This window comes from Odontomachus brunneus, unplaced genomic scaffold (assembly GCF_010583005.1).
Source record: "Odontomachus brunneus isolate Ranch 3 - 2012 unplaced genomic scaffold, Obru_v1 Obru_scaffold_028, whole genome shotgun sequence".
NCBI lineage: Eukaryota > Metazoa > Arthropoda > Insecta > Hymenoptera > Formicidae > Odontomachus > Odontomachus brunneus.
In genome coordinates, this window is record NW_022639478.1 from 1052926 (window position 1) to 1071347 (window position 18422).

At 45.8% G+C, this 18422-nt stretch overlaps 1 protein-coding gene across 5 annotated transcripts in view; it reads left to right on the top strand.

Moving 5' to 3' along the window:
* LOC116842877 (RNA pseudouridylate synthase domain-containing protein 2-like) overlaps positions 1-18422 on the top strand; it is a 191820-nt gene that overhangs the window by 113598 nt on the left and 59800 nt on the right. For all 5 annotated transcript variants that reach the window (XM_032812686.1, XM_032812685.1, XM_032812684.1 and 2 more), the window contains one exon: positions 11261-11365. In XM_032812686.1, the coding sequence (XP_032668577.1) occupies positions 11261-11365 (105 nt within the window). The remainder of the gene's footprint in view (positions 1-11260; positions 11366-18422) is intronic.

Sequence of the window (18422 nt, forward strand, 5' to 3'; positions counted from 1 at the left end):
GAGAAAGAGAGAGAGAGAGAGAGAGAGAGAGAGAGAGAGAGAGAGAGAGAGAGAGAGAGAGAGAGAGGGAGGACGATCGCTCAATGTCGGGGATCGATTAGCGTATACGATACTCGACGTGTACGTGTGACGTTGATAACGACGCGCGACATGAAAAGCAAAAAAAATCTACAACAGCCAGCAAGAACCACCGCGGATTTTGCTGCGAAATTTAAATTTACCTTCGAGAGAATGATTATTTCTAATGGTGTCTCTCAAAAGTATGCTTTGAGAAATTTCTCGAGGGACCAGAATAATTATTCTCTCGAAAACATATTTAAATGTTGCACCAAGAGATCCGCGTTGCGGGAGAAGGTCTCTTTATATTATATTTCTTCCGATTGAAAAGAATTTATTTTTATCACACAAAAAATATACTGGATATTCTCAAGGTTAACGAATAATTGCGCGAGATAGGTCGTTAATCTTCTTCAGTTAATAGTTGAGAATTTTATACGGTCGTTGGCAACATTTCAGAGGAATTTTGTGTTTAATTTGATCTACACGTACACTCGTAGGCAGAAAGCTTGTTCGTAACTTTTGGAGCGAGTTTGTGAGCACTTCATTTTGTTCATTAGAACATTCCTTTATTAGAGGATGAACTCTCCCATTGGACACAGGACGGAAAGTTCACAAACTCACCCCAAAAATTACGGACGACCTTTCTGTCCACGAGTGTACAATATTTTCCCACCTATAGTCGGATATACTCTGTACATGAAGATATACATGAAGATATACATAATTGAACGCAGTACGCATCACAAGAACTGCAGTTGTGAGAACTATATAGATGCACATATTTAACAACAGCAATTTTTAGCCTATGTGAAGTTAGCTCCCTATTTTTAACATTAAAAAGAAATGACTAGAGTTCTCAATCGATTTTAGAAATAGTTCCGACGATTAAAGCAGTCAGAACGCCATTTGAAGGGCAATTTTGAGCGCCACATCTATCTAACTTCAGTTCACACACGTCCTTCTTCTAACCATAGAGAATGCGGTTGCAGCAATCACAACACAGTTTCCTCTCTGTGTAGAGGTCGCGTGAGATATCGTCGGAAGAGAAACGACCTGTTATCTGAAGGATTCAATAAGTTTTGACTAAGTTAACTGCGTCGGACGTGGAGATATATCACGCCTTTGTATCTTCTGGCCGGATGCAACGCGCTCAGTTATATCGACGTACTTTATGCATCTGCACGATTCTCGAAAGCCACTCGGGGCCGGTGCGCGCGAGGATCGTTCAGTCGTTTGCGAAATATTTATGGTAGCCGGGCACACCTAAGCCGCCAACGTTTTGTTTTTGTATATTTTATGAGAGTCTACACGTGGTACGGTCGTGCACCAAGGATTGGCAAACGCTCATAACCGCCGATGCGGAATTTGCGAGCTCGTTTCTGCAAGCTCGTTTCTGCAATTCCACAGAAGCGCGACTCGGCGACATCGTTGGGTCGCACACTTTCAGATATTCCATAGGATTATTAGAGATCGGAACGTTCGTTCGTCGTAGTCCCACGACCGATCGCGATTCAACTCATCGATCATGGCGGGAAAGTTTCGCTGGTTTCGCGCTCACACATACGACACAGCGCGCGACATCGACAGCGAAATCGGATTCCGGCAACCTGCGCGGTTCGCGCGAACACGTTACACACCTCGATAATCGCGAACAATTGTATCGCTTTGTGGTGTTTAGTTTGTCACTTGGAGAGTGCATCTGCGCTGTTCTGTGCGCGATTCGCGTGGAATGATGGGCTGGACGACGTCGGGACTCGCTTTTCAGCCCGGGAACTGCTCGCGGTGAAAATAAATTAGCGCTGACTTGCAAATTGCGTTTCGTCCGCAAATACGAAATGGGTAGGAAGGAAGGACGACGGATGCGCAAGGATGAAAGGGAGGACGACCCTGCTGCGAGAAGTTGATGTTTTTCTCTCTTTCTCTTCTGGCGATGCCGTCGTTTTCGTATTGATAAAACAGTTTCAGTTTTACGCCGGGATGGTCGCCGCGTGCTCGCGAAAGGTCAAACTGTCCCGAAGACTTATATCGCGACTAAAGCGTCCGCATATTTTGCAGCGCGACGTTACTTCGTTACACAGTCCCGGCTGTGTGAACTAGTTTTAACGCGGTCTCGGCAAAATATATACGAAAGCGATGTTTGCGTATTCGGAATATCGCGCTATTCTGGGGTCAGATGGTACATTTTTCAGGATTTCGAAGTCGCGATTTCTTATACAGCCAATTGTTACGATTGACTGTACAAACACACGATCAAGAATCTCCTCTGTGTTCTTATGTCCATAACGACTCGACAAACCATGTATTTTCTTCTGTAATAACCTGCGATATTGCAAAGTAACCGTGTCTCGATAGCGGGTCAAGTTGGCTAGCAACTCAGGAGAAAAAGTGCCCATGTTCTAAAAGGAATATTTTGCGTTTCCACTGCTTCTCTCACAATAAAAATACAAAGCAAATAAAAGCAAAACACATGGCTGGCATATCCCTTGGGCCAACTAAACCCAGTCTTCTCCTCTACTTTGATACGCAAAATACAAACGTTGTAGCGCGTTTCCGTGAAAAAAACAATATTCTTTGTTTAATGTTGCATTTAGCGAAAAATGTCGCTTTGAGAATTTTATGTATTTCCAAGTCGAGGGATTTTAATTACAATTTGTTACGAAAGAGCGTTCTCGCTTTGTCGGGCGTCGAAGTGTTAAGATGCGTCAAAATATAACACGATGCTGATCAAAAAGCTCGCGCCTGCATCTCAAGCGCAATTAATGCACTTATCGCCGCGATGTTTACGACGACGAGCTTCTGCGAAATTTTCGCGCCTGTATGCGCGCTAATAATTGAGGACGCAGCTTTCACGGTAAATTACACGCGAGCTAATCAAACAGTGGCCGATCTTGGGAGATCGTAACCGCCGCGACGACAATTCAATGAACCGTAATGGCGAGTGAGTGGTCGCGTGCCGCGCCTGGCAAATTGTGAGCTCGTGGTTGCTACGAGGGAATTTTCGCGTAGCGTTCTAACGCAAAACCCTTTTCCTTATTGCTGACTCTGATTTATCACGATATTATACCTCAAAAACACATAGAATCGCGCGCGATGTGCATTACGATAAGATAGCTTTCTCCACATCGAAATGGGAGATTTTCGCATTCGAGATTTGCGCGTTGGTCTCCGACCAACTGGAGATCCCCCGCTGATTCGTCGCTCGAGTTGCTAATTTCTTACGTTGAATAATTCCGGAACTAATCCTCGAGTCCGTCGACCGTTGACTCCACCGACGGAAATTAAACGAAGAACAAGGCGTTACTCTGTCTGTCGCTTTTCTTCGACTTGATTTCCGAAAAGAACTTTTCATTTCCGATCGTCTGGAGCAGCTCGTAAGCTGCTTTCGTCGCCGAAAAGCAAGTTGTGTTGGAATCGCTGAGGAGCAACCAGATGTACGGTAATCTCTGTAAAGAGTCTCACCGACCTAATCGTCCACGACGCGATGAGACAGGCGGGGCGTTTATCAAGTGACGCTTTAACAAAGATTCGCCCTTTCGCGCTCGCCGGTGGTATTTAACCAGCGGATAGAGAATAGAAAGCGAGCAGCCAGGCAGGCGGCAAGCAGGCAGGCAGGCAGGCAGGCAGGCAGGCAGGCAGGCAGGCAGGCAAGCTCGGCGGCAAGCGGAGACGGAGAAAATGAGGTGGAGAAGACAGGCGAGGCCCCGGTACTGCGTCCATTAGGAAATGAGGCATCCCGGGTTTAACGAAGTCGCGACTAACGCTTCCCCCATCCACACCGCGCTCACTTCCCACGCTCGTTTTGCTTCGAATTACTCTCGGATTTGGAGGAGGCAGACGCGAAGACAACTGCGTTACATACCGCCTCCAGCGCCCTTATTTTCCGCGCGTCGTTTTTTCTTTCATTTAACACTCCGCGTACAATTAATGTCGTTGGGTCTGTGAGTTCAAAAGGAATGTTCGATCGTTCGTTCCAAACTTTCGTTAAGGAGCTGGCAACATTTCAAAATAGCACAAATCTGTTTGCAAATTTTACTGCGTTGCTATTTTATAGCTGAGATTTTCTTTATATCTTTGGAAAACAATGTGTCCAAAAATATCGATTTCCAACCAAGTTATGCTACTTCCAAGTTGCTGCTCAGGTCTGACGGATCCAAATTGGACTGTATTCCATGTAATAGGATTCCATGTTCGATCCAATATTGAGTCACTACTGGTTGCCAAATGTTCGGAAGTGGCACGATATTGGCTGGCTACTGATCCAGTATTGACGCAGCGTCAGTTGATAACTTGGGCACGTAGATGATACTAGCCATCGTCAGTCAGTGCTGACTTGGTATTGATTTTAAAATTGGCCCATTGCTGAGTCACTACTGATCGCCTGATTGGCATAGTATCGGCTGGCAGGATCTTGGCCGACATTTGGTAGTCGTACGTCGACCAAACTTTGGACTCCGTTGTAACACTGAACTATTCTATATAATCAGGCAGTCACTCATCAGCCAGTGCTGCCCCAGTGGTGGCTGAAAGAACCTTGTCCACACTTGACTGCCGTAGCGTTAGCCAAGTATCGGCTTCGCCCAAAAGCCTCCAGATCAAGGCTCAATCGTGCCCGGCCCGATTCGTTACCGAATATAACCTGACCTGATCTGTACACGCTTTGGTAAATTGAGACCCGATCGGATCAATTTCTTCTCAGGACAAGAAAGGTCTGATCAAAAGGGTCTCATTTTACCAAAGCGGATATAGATCAAACCGACGAGTGTTACATTTGACGACGGATCTGGGTATGGATATTGGACCTTGATCCGCATAACTCTGACTCGGTTGTAATGTCTGGCTGACCTAAAAAATATGATTGTACGCGGAGAGTTAATACCGTCTAATTAACCTCCTTGTGGCGAGTTACTCGGGTCGGGCCGATGGATTATTCGCGAGCCGCTCTCGCGATAACGCTTATCGTTCACGCGCGACCGCACCCTGCCTCCTACGTACGCCGTAGTGCCGTACGTGGAACTTGAATATATGATGCACCGTTCTGACGCTTCTTTTTTTGATACATTACCGGGCGAGTGTTTCCGGAGCGATCCTGGAAAAATGGCTTGTCTCCTTTAGTGCGAATATAATCCGTCTGCTCTACTACTACCTCGCGCGCGTTTTCGCGTCCACGGCGTGATATCTCGACGGCGTGACCTGATATTCGCGAGCCATTAATAGTATTGTGTTACGACTCGCGGAGAGAGTATCGAGATACTTCTTGGTGATAGTGATTAACGACGGCTGCGGCGCGGTTATAGCGGGAAAATACTCGCGCGGCGAATGATAAATCGTTGTCACGTCGGCGGCAATTATTGCTGCCGTTGTCGATGGAACGGCCGTTTACGCGGTGCGACTATTAATTAACGCCGATACTCCGCGCCGGCGAGCATTTTTTTTCCATCGGTCGGCCGCTGAAAAATTGGGCCTTTGCGCTCGGAAGCGCCGCGACGCTCTCTGCGCCGAGTTGAGCGATAACTCGTGCGGCCGCACGCGGCCGCCGTAAAGGTTGACGTCGCTTTATACACTTTTGTAATTAACGCGACCGGTGCTTTTTGCCTCCTCTCTCTTCTCTCTTTTTCTCTCTCTCTCTCTCTCTCTCCCCACAAGAGCCGCTAATTCTTTTAATACCGGGGACAAGAGTAGCATTGAAAATTTAATTAATTAATTGACGGTCTTATCGTCACGGGTCATTAAGTCGATTATGCGCGCCTTCAAGCGGCCATGAAGGTATCAGAAAGCGTGCTCGCTCGTTGGTTCACGTCGCTAATGGTACGATCCATCTCGTCACGGTGATCGACTCAATGATAACGCCATTCGAGTCGTCCCGCTCGTTTCCCAATTCTTACACGTTGTTATTAAGTAGAGTCGCCGCGAACGCGCCGGAAACGTCAATCGGCTATTATGCCGCGCAATTACACCTGTCGAGACGCAATAATGACGCGTAAATGCCAACGAATCGGCGCTAATCCTTTTACACGCGAGCGGTGGTTGCGGATTAAATGCCAGCATGTGTTCGATTAATTGACTCGCGAGTGGCACTCGGTCAAGGTGGTGCGAGGAAGGAAGTTACACCTGGGTGACGGCTTCCAGTCAAGGGTGATGAGAAGTAGCGTGCGATCGTCCGGCAAGAAAAGTCGCATTCTTGTTGAGTGGTTTCCGGCTGCAAGGCTGGCTCGATCATAAATTAGATGCAAATTGAGTCAATAGCTATTATCACCTTGGACATCTGTGAGACAAGTGGTCTGTTCTTTTTAGCTGCATTGCTACATCGGTGCGATAAGTTCAAGTGAAATAAAATATATTTATCTCATTCTAACTTATTGCAACAGTGCAGCTAGAAAGAACAGACCTATAATATATAATATAGGATATAATATAGGGCCAATACTTATACCTTGTGCTGTCACTTCTGCTCCCGTATTCAAGACCGATTACTTACCGCGAGCCCATGAGCAGTGGCGCAGTTGTGATGCCTAATTCATCAGGGTTTCTACGTACTGAGAGAAATTATTCGATAAGAAATTAACAAACGGATATTTCCGATTAAAATACCAATGAATTTTTGCACGCGGTCAGCAAACATTCGATGAAAAATATATCGGTTTATAATTTTTTGGTCGGTTTATCTAATAAAATGTTATAATCGGAAGTATCCGATTAAATTTAATCGGATATCCTGATCGGATATAAAAATTTCGATCAGTATTTCGATCGGAGATGTTTGTAAATTTTTTATCGGGTAATTTCTTTGTACGCTCTATCCATCGGGAAAAAAATATGTTCAAATCGTTTCGCAAACGCGAGTACACTGTGTACTCGCGTTTTGAAACGGTCTGAACACTCCTTCTTTTCGACGCAGTTTGGAACGCAGTCGATGATCCAACGAGAAAACTTGTTTTTTATTAATTCCCAGAAGATAAGTTCTCTAATTGGACTATCGACAGCGTTTCACACTGCACTGGAAAAAGTCTTAAAACCGTTTTGGAGCTCAGCGTACAGCGGGAAACGCGCAACCGCTCTGAATATTCATACACTCTCGCTATAGTTAATATAATATACACGGTAACAATATCAGAGCGGAACCGTGCGCGCGATTTTGAAAACAACTCTCTCTCTCTCTCTCTCTCTCTCTCTCTCTCTCTCTCTCTCTCTCTCTCTCTCTCCCCCTCTCTTTCTCTCACACACTTATTTTGCGAGGCATAGTCGATAAGCGTGGCAATTTGGCGAGTCGGGCTGAAACCAGGCGCTACAGAAATTCATGAAAAATTCGCGGCTTCGACGGGGACACAAAGTGTGGGGAACCGCCGCTAATGACTCCGGAGTGTATTACCTCGGCCGTCCATTCGGGACGCGCGATAAACGGATAAATTGAGTTCCAGCCACGGCGCGAATCCTGAATAGAAGCGGTCTGCTCTCTCTCGATTATATCGTTGGTGACGTAACCGAGATGGATGAATCCCAATGGTTGGCCCGTTTTCCAAAGAAAAGCGCTGTCCCCTTTTGTCGCGACTCTTGTGTGTCCCGCGCTTTCGGATTTATTCATAAACACACACGTGCGTGTTTACACGAGGCGAGGCTTGCAACAACGACGTTGTCGTTTTATCTCGGGAATCGTCTCCCAGGGGTAAATCGATAAGTATAGCGAGCGCACAATGTACAACCGGCCTCTCTCGTTACATCGTCGTTAGGTCGAGCCCTCCCTCCGGAAGATTCTCGCTCGTCCGGCGAAAAGCGATTTCCCAAGCTTGAGAGCCTTCTCGCAATTAGGCGTCCGTCAAGATTCCCATCGAATGAAAATCTCGCCAGACGGAGAGTCTATCATTAACGTAAGCGGCGCGCGCCGTCCGGCCGGGAGCTTAACGGAGGTAAGAAATTTGGCGCGACGACGAGCAGCTATCCGTCATCTTTTTCGTCCTACCGGGTAGGAAGGAAGTCTCGAACCGTTTACCGGTGTACGTGTGCTTGCACGTACACATATACTACGCGTAAGCGCGCCGCCGTCTCACGTACCACACGGAATCTCTTCGTTTGCCGCGTTTTCGGCTATTTTAAGGGAGACGAATCGCGCGCGGCGAGAGGACTAAGCCAATTTCGCGAGCGAAGCGCGAGACGCGCGCAAGATGCAGACGGAGAGAGAGCCCGAGATGAACATAAATTACTTCAGCGAACACTCTTGCGCGCGTCTTGACGTGAAAGGCGACGCTTTTCCGACGTCGTTTCTTACGTTCCCTTTTTTCGCCGCGGAGCATCTCGCGATTTCGGGATTACGCTTGCGATTTGACCCGCGAACGATGTCGTTGCTATTCCCTCCTCGAAGCTCGTCGGAGCTCGCTCTCTTCAAGTGAGTCGGTAAAAGTTGAATCAGTAGAAAGGAGTATTTCGCTGATAATCGGTGAGTATTCACTGACTTTCAATGGAGGCCCTGCCACTTCACTGCTCCATCGTATATTTCTCATCGATCTTGACCAATAAGATTCCATTGCCAAATCTCTGTGTAAGGCACAAACTCGTTACACACCGAATCCTCCAACTATCTGCGTTCGTGGTGATGGAATCAGCGGTTTCTATGCGCCTTGCGTGCAATGACACTGTCTGTGTTTGCAAACCGCGTCAATAACGGTAACAATCGCCGCTATTAACTGATCCTTCCAGCGATATTGTACTGATTGCAGTGCTATACTTGCAACTGAACCACCAGTTATAAATATGGCATTTCAGTGAAGAATGCACTGATTATACTTAAGAGATAAAAAGAGAGAGGGAGAGAAAGCGCCCGCTCCTTTTCTCAGGGCGTTTTCGAGCGTTATGGTGGAAGGATATCGTAGGGTGGAGAGAAAGAGCTACCGCAATGCAGGCAAGGGCGTTGTCAGGGGCGACCCTAGCGACCCTAAGGCCTCATTCGCGCCGAATGCGCGGCGATCCGTTTGCGAAATAATACCCGCGTGTGCGATCGATCTTTTGACTCGATATGCCGGTCATGCGGATGTAATTTATTCGTTGGATCGACCAACCGACCGACCGACCGACCTGCCGGCTTGCCGGCTTGCCTACCTGCCTGCCTGCCTTCCTGTCTGCCGTCGAGTCGCACCAACATTTGTCGGCCGCGTGTGTGTTGATACACGCCCGGAAAACTACATCCGACTCGCGCCTATTTGCGAATTTCGCCAAACAGCTCGCACGATGGATTCAATAGATCGCGCGGTATCGATAATATCGCGACGGAATGCCCTCCGCGAATTGAATGCGCTTAGCTCCTAAAATACGCCGTTCGATGCAATTATAGTGGGGCGATTCCCGCGAATTGTATCAATCGATGCATATTTCACGAGTTAGAGAGACCGGGATTAGTTGACTATCGGGGTAAGTTGGCAAAATCGTTTGTTTTTACTTCTCTTTGACAGATTTCAGAATTGAGCAAGTAAGGATTTCAAGGCCTTTGACATGTTCAAAAATTTTGCTTGCTTAATTCTGTACTTATTAGAAAATAGCAAAAGTAATCGATTTTGCCAGCTTACCTCGGTAGCCAACTAGCCCTAGTCTCTCCCTACCGGGAATTATTCCCCTTTTAGTGTCTTTGTCGATCTTGAAGTCTCTGCAGCTATTCTATCTCGTATATTTTGATTAGAACTATGAAACCGAAGCTTCTCTCTCTCGACTCTCTTATATTTTCACATGTATTTTCTTGGTAGTGAGCTTTTGCTCTTGTCTCTTTCTTATCTTTCTGTGCCTCTATCTGAGTCGAAATTTTAGTTCTATGTTAAATATTGGATCAACATAAGCGCTTAATTCGTCAAAATAGGTGTTGAATGGAATAGTGAGACTGAAAGTAAAATCAAAATTTTGATTCGGGTACGAAGCTCTTTCGGAACTCCGCGGGGTCTCTCGTGTTATTTGCAGAATGCGCTGAAATCGCAGTCTGTAATCTGGATATCTCAGTGACAGCATTACGGGCCGCTAATAGGACGCGCGATGTAATCCTGTTAATTCGACGTTATGTAAATCGCGAGACGCAGTTGCGTAATTGCGTTAACTCTCTTGCATGAACCGCATCTGCATTTTCAGTGACTTGTGCGGGAAGAGTAGCGGCACTTTTGGGACGTACGCGGCTCCTCTGGACTTCCTCCTCTCGACGTACTCCTTTCCTTTTCTTTCCGTTTTAACTGCACTTTCTGCCATCGATCTTTTGGTTTTCCGCTCGTCGACCGGCAGTCCCGTTTTAAATGGGCGAAATCCGAAGGAACATGCCTCACGTTACCGTTTAATTTAATTAAGAAAAGCAAATTATATTAACGTGCGCGAAAACAGCGAGCCCATCGCCGTCGCGGCTCCGTCGAGACAGACTTTCGAAAGCACTCTGGATCTGGTCCTATCCATCTAGGACTTTTCCCCGCTTTGTTGATTCGTAATACCGATTAAGGCTCACCGTGGACCCCGACGGTATAGACCGTGTTGATTATCCTTCCGCTTGTTTTGCCTGTACTTTCGCGTTTCGGTCGAATCGATGCAAAGAGAAAGAGCGAGAGAGAGAGAGAGAGAGAGAGAGAGAGAGAGAGAGAGAGAGAGAGAGAGAGAGAGAGAGAGAGAGAGAGAGAGAGAGAGAGAGAGAGAGAGAGAGAGAGAGAGAGAGAGAGAGAGAGAGAGAGAGAGAGAGAGAGAGAGAGAGAGAGAGAGAGAGAGAGAGAGAGGAGGGGGAGAGCGAGAAAGAGAAAGATCATTATCGGAGGCGGGCGTAACGGTGTCGAATTATCAGACGCCAAATCAACCTGTGTCGCGAGGACTGCTCTGTATTTACTCGTTCCATTAACGCCGGATTAGTATGTAGAATGTAAACGTGCGCGCGTAAAATAGAGACGAGTTAAGCGAATTACCATAAATCGATGCATCCAAGCCTTTGGCGGGAGCGACGTGCTTTCGTGGCAACATCGACGCCAACATCCAGATGGCACACAATAGCCGATAATGCCTTGTCCGCGCGTATTGTGCTCGACGGGCATCTCGTCGGACCGTCGCGATTTACTGCGTGAACCGACGAGTTCAGATAGTGTGTACGCGTGATGTTGCGAGAATGCAATTAAAGTCGCGTCAATGTCGGCACGTATAGTCGTTAGTTTTCCTGAGCGCAAGCTCTCGGAATATAATGAATGTGCGTCTGTTCTCGTTGCAGGTTGAGCTAAAACCATTGCGAGAGGCGGCAGTCGCGGTCCCCGCGCCGAAAATCACCGAGAAGCGGAAGACCGAAGACGCCGACGCCAGCAAGGATCTGAAAAAGGTGAGTTTGACATGTCTCAAATTTGTTCCATAATCCTAATACATTGATAATCCTTATTATTAACAAAGCTTTAATTGCCATGCTGCGTCACACGATTCATCAAAATCTGATAACATCACCTTACACAACAGATAACTGATCAACCTGATCAAAAGCGTGCGGTAAATTTTTAGTCGGGAAATGAATGAAGCGCTTTGCAATTACTCGATTAGAAATTTATCTCATGGTCTTGATCAGGTTGAACTCAATCAATCATCTGGCTTACATCAAATGAAGTTACCGGCTTCTGGTCAGTCTTGTAACGCAATGTGACAAGCAGAGCCTTATTAATAATAAGGATTTTAATCATTAGGATTACATCACTTGGATTTATTTACATCACTAGGACCCGATAACATTATCTTGTTATAAATAAGTGATTGCGATTATGAAACCTCAGGATCATGAAATAAATATCTAGTCGTTCTTCTTAATTCATCTAGTGTAGTACACTAAAACTTGAGTCTTTTTCTCTTCAGCTTTATACGAAAAGAATATTACAGCTTTTTTCTCATGTAAATTTTTTCCAATTTAGCTATGTTTCTAGTAATGTTGCGATAGACTTTTAAGGAACATGGCAAATTTTTTAATAGCACATTTCAGTTCCTAGACAAAGATGCGACCCAGTCGAGCTAAAAGACCTCTTTTACGATTCGCTACTCGTGACACGAAAACCTCAGACAGATCACGATACGATCGAGACGTTAAAGATTCGAGAACAGACATTTGCGCGAGGAGAATCGAGTCGTGAATTCGGTAGCCGAAGCTTTGCACCTCTTCGCTTCGCTTGATTTGGAAGCGGTCGATTCCCGTCTCGTGCGTCGAATCAATCGCATTATCAGAGCTGTCGATCGGACGATATGATGAATCGGTGCGCCTATCGCCTCGTATGTTCCCGAATCACAGGGTGGCAGCGAGGATCACCATCCCCGAACGGTGATCCTCCGGACAGTTAACGCAGCACGCTGCTCTCGATGTCCATTTTCGAGGCCTCGTAACTCACGGGCTCGAGCGACGGCGCGGACGTCATGAGTTAGGAACAGATCGCGTACCCACCTACTACTATCCGTCCATCTGCCCGTCCGCTTGTGTATTTCGGTCGTCGATATTCGACGCGCCGCGTCGTCAGTCGCGAGGCACGGCCTCATTAATCTGCTCGCGGCGCACGCTGTCGTCATTAACGAAATAAACGTGGAGTTGTGAAACGAGCTGAGGCCGCCGCAGCCACTTTGAGAAACCTGAGTTGTCGGCGTCACTGTTACGACAAGTCACCGCGGGCCTTTGACGCGTCTTACGCTCCGCTATTCGCCACGGTGAGAAGTTAACGACGCTGCCGATACATGAGAGAGAGAGAGAGAGAGAGAGAGAGAGAGAGAGAGAGAGAGAGAGAGAGAGAGCGCGCTTTACCGCGAAGTGGAATAAAAAAAATCGTTTGAATCTCTTGTAGGTAGAATTCGGTTTCATTACGAAAACCGCGACGTTCTCGTTGAATATCAACGAGTGATCCGATCTACAGCTTTTTTCTTTTTTTTTCCTTCTTCCTTTCTACTTTTCCTCTTTTTTTTTTTAAGGAGAATTACTCAATGGAGTAATGATCGTTTCACTGTACGTATGCGTTAACGCGCGTTCAAGCGGGCGATCGAGCGGAAGCTGTTCAATCGGCCGGATGTAATAGCCAGAAACGTCACGCGGGCAAAAATATCTCGAAATTAAAATCAATTTACTCGCGAAAGAGATACCCGATTTACCACGCTCGGCGGCGCTCCAATAATTTTCTCGCGATTAGCTCGCGACCATCGTCGGCTGCTTGTTTTTTCTTCTTCCTCCCGCTCGCCGGAACGCCTTAGTTTACAGTTCTCCTCGAGCTAAGTTAAGATAGCCATGAAATTAATCGTCTCGAGCTGCGCTCCGAGTCTCTCGGGCGACTACTCGGGCCGGGCAATAGCTCGTTAATCCACCATTGATCTAAGGAAGAAGTCCCGGCGCGAGAGAACCCGGGGCGAGTTTAAATTCGCATTCGCAGCGTCGTTTCTCCTGAATTTTAAGACGCGCTTAAAAATATATCTCGCTGCTAGGGCTGTTACTCTACGTCCCACCCGAGGAATTTCTGATCGCGTAAGAGGAGCAAAAGTCGCCCGAAACACCGTCGTATAAATCGAAGAAGGGGGGGAGAGAGAGAGAGAGAGAGAAAAGAAAAACGGGAAATTACGAGGGACACGTTTCTTTCGGTCAGACGTGACAACCCTACTTGATTCCGATGCAGCGGCTGAAACAACTACCGCCTTACCGGAAACATCGCGGAAGAAGCATCCGTGTACAGCAACAGGCGGCGACAAGCCGTGCCAGAGATTCGAGGCGATGTTGCGTACATGTGTATGCGCACGTGTGTGTGTTCGCGGGTGTGGATGGTCGTTCTCCATTTCGTTACTCTTTTTGCTCGGCAGCGTCGTGACCCGACGGGAAGTACATTACGCTCGATGTCGTATCTACTATCCGACGTCGCAGCTCGCGCGGATTTACTCCTCTCTCCCTTCCTCTAGCTCTCTCTCCGCGAAATTCTTCGCGCGTCGCCGCGAAAGAAACGTCTCGCTCTCTCGGTACGTAGGCGATACGTTATACTGGGCCGTGCTAAAGTAATTTATCTTGCCGGGTCCGTAGCGGTTCTCCCGTTACAGTGCGTCGTAAATTAAGCCGGCTGTACGCGTACAGTGACAGACTGTTGCGCGCAAGCCACTCGATGACAAAGTACTTAAGACACGGCGACGATGGTCGCGCGTGCGCGACATAATAAAGAATAATTAAGGCGCTCGTTGTTTCGCGATCGCTGTTTTGCCACGGATACAATTGATGGCGTGGTAATACTTCTTGTATCTGATCACTTGAGTTATTCCATTGGATTTTCTTCCAATGCTTCTTCTTTCGCGTTCATTTCTTTCACTTGAAGCTAGTCGAGCGGGACAAGGCAGACTCGAGTAAGATCTCTCTCTTGGGGAGCAACATTTTGAACGCATGACGGGATGTCAATTTAAAGCTTCTTTCAGAGAAAAATAGCGCGAAAACACACACACACACACACACACATATATATATATATATACATTAACGGAAAAATACATACCGCATTCGAGTGAATTTTGTTATTATTATTACCTGGAAAGAAGTAGATTCTGAAACACTAAAACACTAAATAGTGAAACACCTAGTCATTTTTATGTAGAGAGATCCATAACTTATTTATCCGCCCATAATATTTATAAGCTACTTATATACTTTAAGATTTGTCTAAGATGCATTTCCTTAATTTTGTTAAGTGTCGTCTTTTCAAAATGTAATAATGTACGCCAATAGGCTGCAGGACAGTTGCATAGAATATACTTTGCCGTTTCTAATTCTTCTCAACAGAGTCGACATAGTGAATCGTTAGCTTTGCTAATTTCAAACAGTGTTCTATTAATATATATATATATATATATATATATATATATATATAGTCCGGCTAGCACTGCTTTATTGACAATATCTTACTCCGTTTTACTCTCATACTTACTCTCATACTGATAAAGCTTTCTACATAACACGAAGAAGTTCTCCAATATCTCATTTTGGTTTCGTTCTCCCACTGTCTAAGTATTTACTTGCCGTGATCTTTTAGGAAGATCATACAATGCGAGTCCTGGTCCAATAAAAGTTATCTCGGCCCCAGTTTTGGCTAGTTTGTCAGTCATTTCATTTCCTGATACTCATTCATGACCTGGTATGCTCCATAAAGATACCTTATTTCTTGCTGTCTGTTAGTAAGACAATACCAGACAAGTTTAGATTCGCAGGTCTAGGACTTCAGAGCTTTTCATGCCGCCCGACTGTCTGATAAGATATTTATCGTTACATACTTTTTTTAAATATAATACGATGGCTATAATCTCTGTCTGATAAATGGTCGCACTAATCCCCAAAGGCACTTTAACTTTACAATTTGGATTATATATCCCCGGTCCAGTGCTTGCATTTGTTAGCTTTGAGCTGTTCGTATACCATTGTAGCGCACCTCTACCAAAAGCGGAACCTTCAGAAGACCATATCTGTCTGGAAAGTATACTTTAAACGGCTGTTCAAAGTTAAACTTTGCCAACATTACATTTGTCAACATTACATTTAGACAGCTTGTTAACTGCTTTGCTGTAGAATCATCTAGGATTTTTAAATATTCTTTGAAGTCCTTTAGCCTATACCTATAGTTGCCGTAGAGAGGCACATTTATATGTTCAAGTGAATGTTACTCATTTCATAAGTATTTCGTAAGTACTTGATAAGTTTGTACATTCGCAAATCTGTCATAAGTTCATCACAAACTCCCATCAAACTTATTCAAAATACATTCTGAATCCCGACAAGTTTAGCAATCAAAAATATTAAATTGAAACACAAATTCGCGTGATTTGCTTACTACATAGAGTCAAACTATTGTTTTCTTCGATAAAGTTTTATTATAATATTCTTATAAAGAAAACAAATTCTGCTTTTATAGGAAAGACCGGGGCTATTTGGCCACCTACGTTGGATTGACAAAATCGATTATTTCTACTGTTCTTTAACAAATTTCAAAATCAAGCAAGCAGGAATTTCAAAGCTATTTTTAACATATTTAAAAATCTTGTTTGCTTCATTTTGTAACTTACTAGAGAATACTAGAAATAATCAGTTTTGTCAACTTATCTCGGTAGTCGACTGATCTCTTCTACATGACGATGAGCTTTTTTCAAATTTGTGATAAAATTATCAGGGAAATATTCTTTGGTAAAGATAACCATTGCTGTAAAGAAGGAAGATAAACAATTGTTTTTCTTGGCGGTGAAACGATATTTTTCCCGTGTGTATTTTCCCGGGTTGTTTAGACGGAAAAGGGAAGAAAAAGGCAACAGGCAAGTGGATTCTAATCCGAATATACTAGCGGTCAAATGTTGAATCGGCGGTGTGCAGGACTGAACCGTGCATATACCCCTATTATATTCGATGTCAGCATGCTATCTCCCTTGGCGCGCGTTATGCAGCGCGTTGCACATACGTACATGAAAGGCAGATATTCAATGCGGCGGAATTCCCTGCGTCCAAAATCGCGAATGCACACGCATGCAGGTCACCCCCGGGGTTATCCCTTTCTCCCTCTGGCTATCCATCGACGGTGATGCACGCCGCCTACACGTACAACGTCACGGCGCGCGTATCCCGCTTACAAAGTCCTCGCGCGTAAATCCTAGTAATACAAAATATACACGCGACGTCGTGCTCGGAGTCGCTTGGTAGCGAAGAGGGCCGCGTCTCCCGCGAAGCTCCTCGGCGCGCAGGGGTGGAAATCCGGCGAAGGGTGAATGCCTAAATGCCACGTCGCGCGGCGGCAGGGGCCGGGAGACAGAGAGAAGGGACGGACTCTCCGTGGAAAGCCTCAGACGATGAAAGCAACGCGGTCGATCGGCCCCCGGGAGCGAGGGAGAGAGAGAGAGAGAGAGAGAGAGAGAGAGAGAGAGAGAGACCGTCGTTCGTACAGACTGAGGTGGAACACCCGTTGGCGGCGTGCGGAGGAGGGTCGTTCGAGGTTGGAGAGTGAAAGGGAGGGATGTTTTAGGGCCGGTCGATACAGCCGAAAGTCCAGAGAGCGAGCCGAGTGGTGCGAAAATTCCTGCGGATGAGGATATATCGTCGCGCGAGGGGCTAAACGGAGAAACCGAGGCTCAGAAGGGTGGTTTTTGCCCTCTCCGGCTCTCACTCACCCTCTTACTCCTATTCGCTCTCCTCGCCCTCCTGCATCCTCCTACGTCTCCTCGTAACTCTGTGCTCTTTGTGGGCCTGGAGAGTCTCGTGTTTCCTCGCTGCCATCGTTGTCGCCGCCGTCGTCGTCGTCGTCGCCGTCGTCGTCGTCGCCGTCAACGTCGTCGTCATGGATGGCCTCGTTCGCTCTCGCGGTTGCCGCGGTGACTAACGTTTCCACCCGAGATCACAAACAATACATAATGGGAGCGTTAATTATTTGAGCAAAAATTTCGAGCAACCTCGTTACGGTTAACGAGGTACTCAAGCGAAACCGAAGTCGGATTGTTATTCGACGACAGGTACTATTCCTTTTTTTTTAAGGCGAATCAAGTGAATGCGAAAACATACGACTGTCGTCGAACAAAGAGACTGACAGTCAATCCGTCCGTCCGTCCGTCCGTCTGTCTGTCTGAAATAATGAATCACTGTGCTTCACTGTGTATTTATTACAGCCGTTGTCTCGCAATGGAAATATATCTGCGCGTTGCACACATCCTCGATCATAAATTTGTAGGAAGAATTTTATTGTTCGATATATCGCCAGTGTGATTGATTGTGTTTCATTAGACGACCGCGAAAATGAAAACCTTGTATGTCGCAAACCGTCTGTTGATCTTAAACGGATCATGGCATACAGAAAAATATTAAGATTTAAGCAATGAGCAAATTGACCAACCACAGTCAGTGTGACTCTTTTTACGGGCCGTGAATAATCGATTGTGACTTTTCTTACTGTTTAAGGGAATGCTGAAAACTTTACAGAATTCTGACATGTTTCTGCTGTACTTTCGTATTTGAATTCAGAAGATTAAGGATATCAGAAAAGTTTACAGAAAGATTTCTACACATGCGTGGTTAGGTTTTCCGCTGTATATGGTAAAACAAAGCAATACACATTTACGTAAATTCTGTACGTACAAGAAATACGAAAAGGATAGCGTGATTATGTTAGTGACGATCGTCTCTGCGTTATCGACATTTTCCAAGTTTGTCATCGATTTCAGCATCCCCTTAAATTTTTAGATTCAGCATCCGCTTAAGTTTTTAGGCTTCGTCTATAATATACGGAAAAAGCTTCGGGTAAGAAGCAAGAGTAGGAGTAAGAAATAAAAATAATATTTATTTCATTTAGCCTATATTTTCCAGCTCCCTTACGCCGAAAGTCTTCCTGGCAAATAAATACTTTCGGTGTAAGGGAGCTAGAGTTTGGATA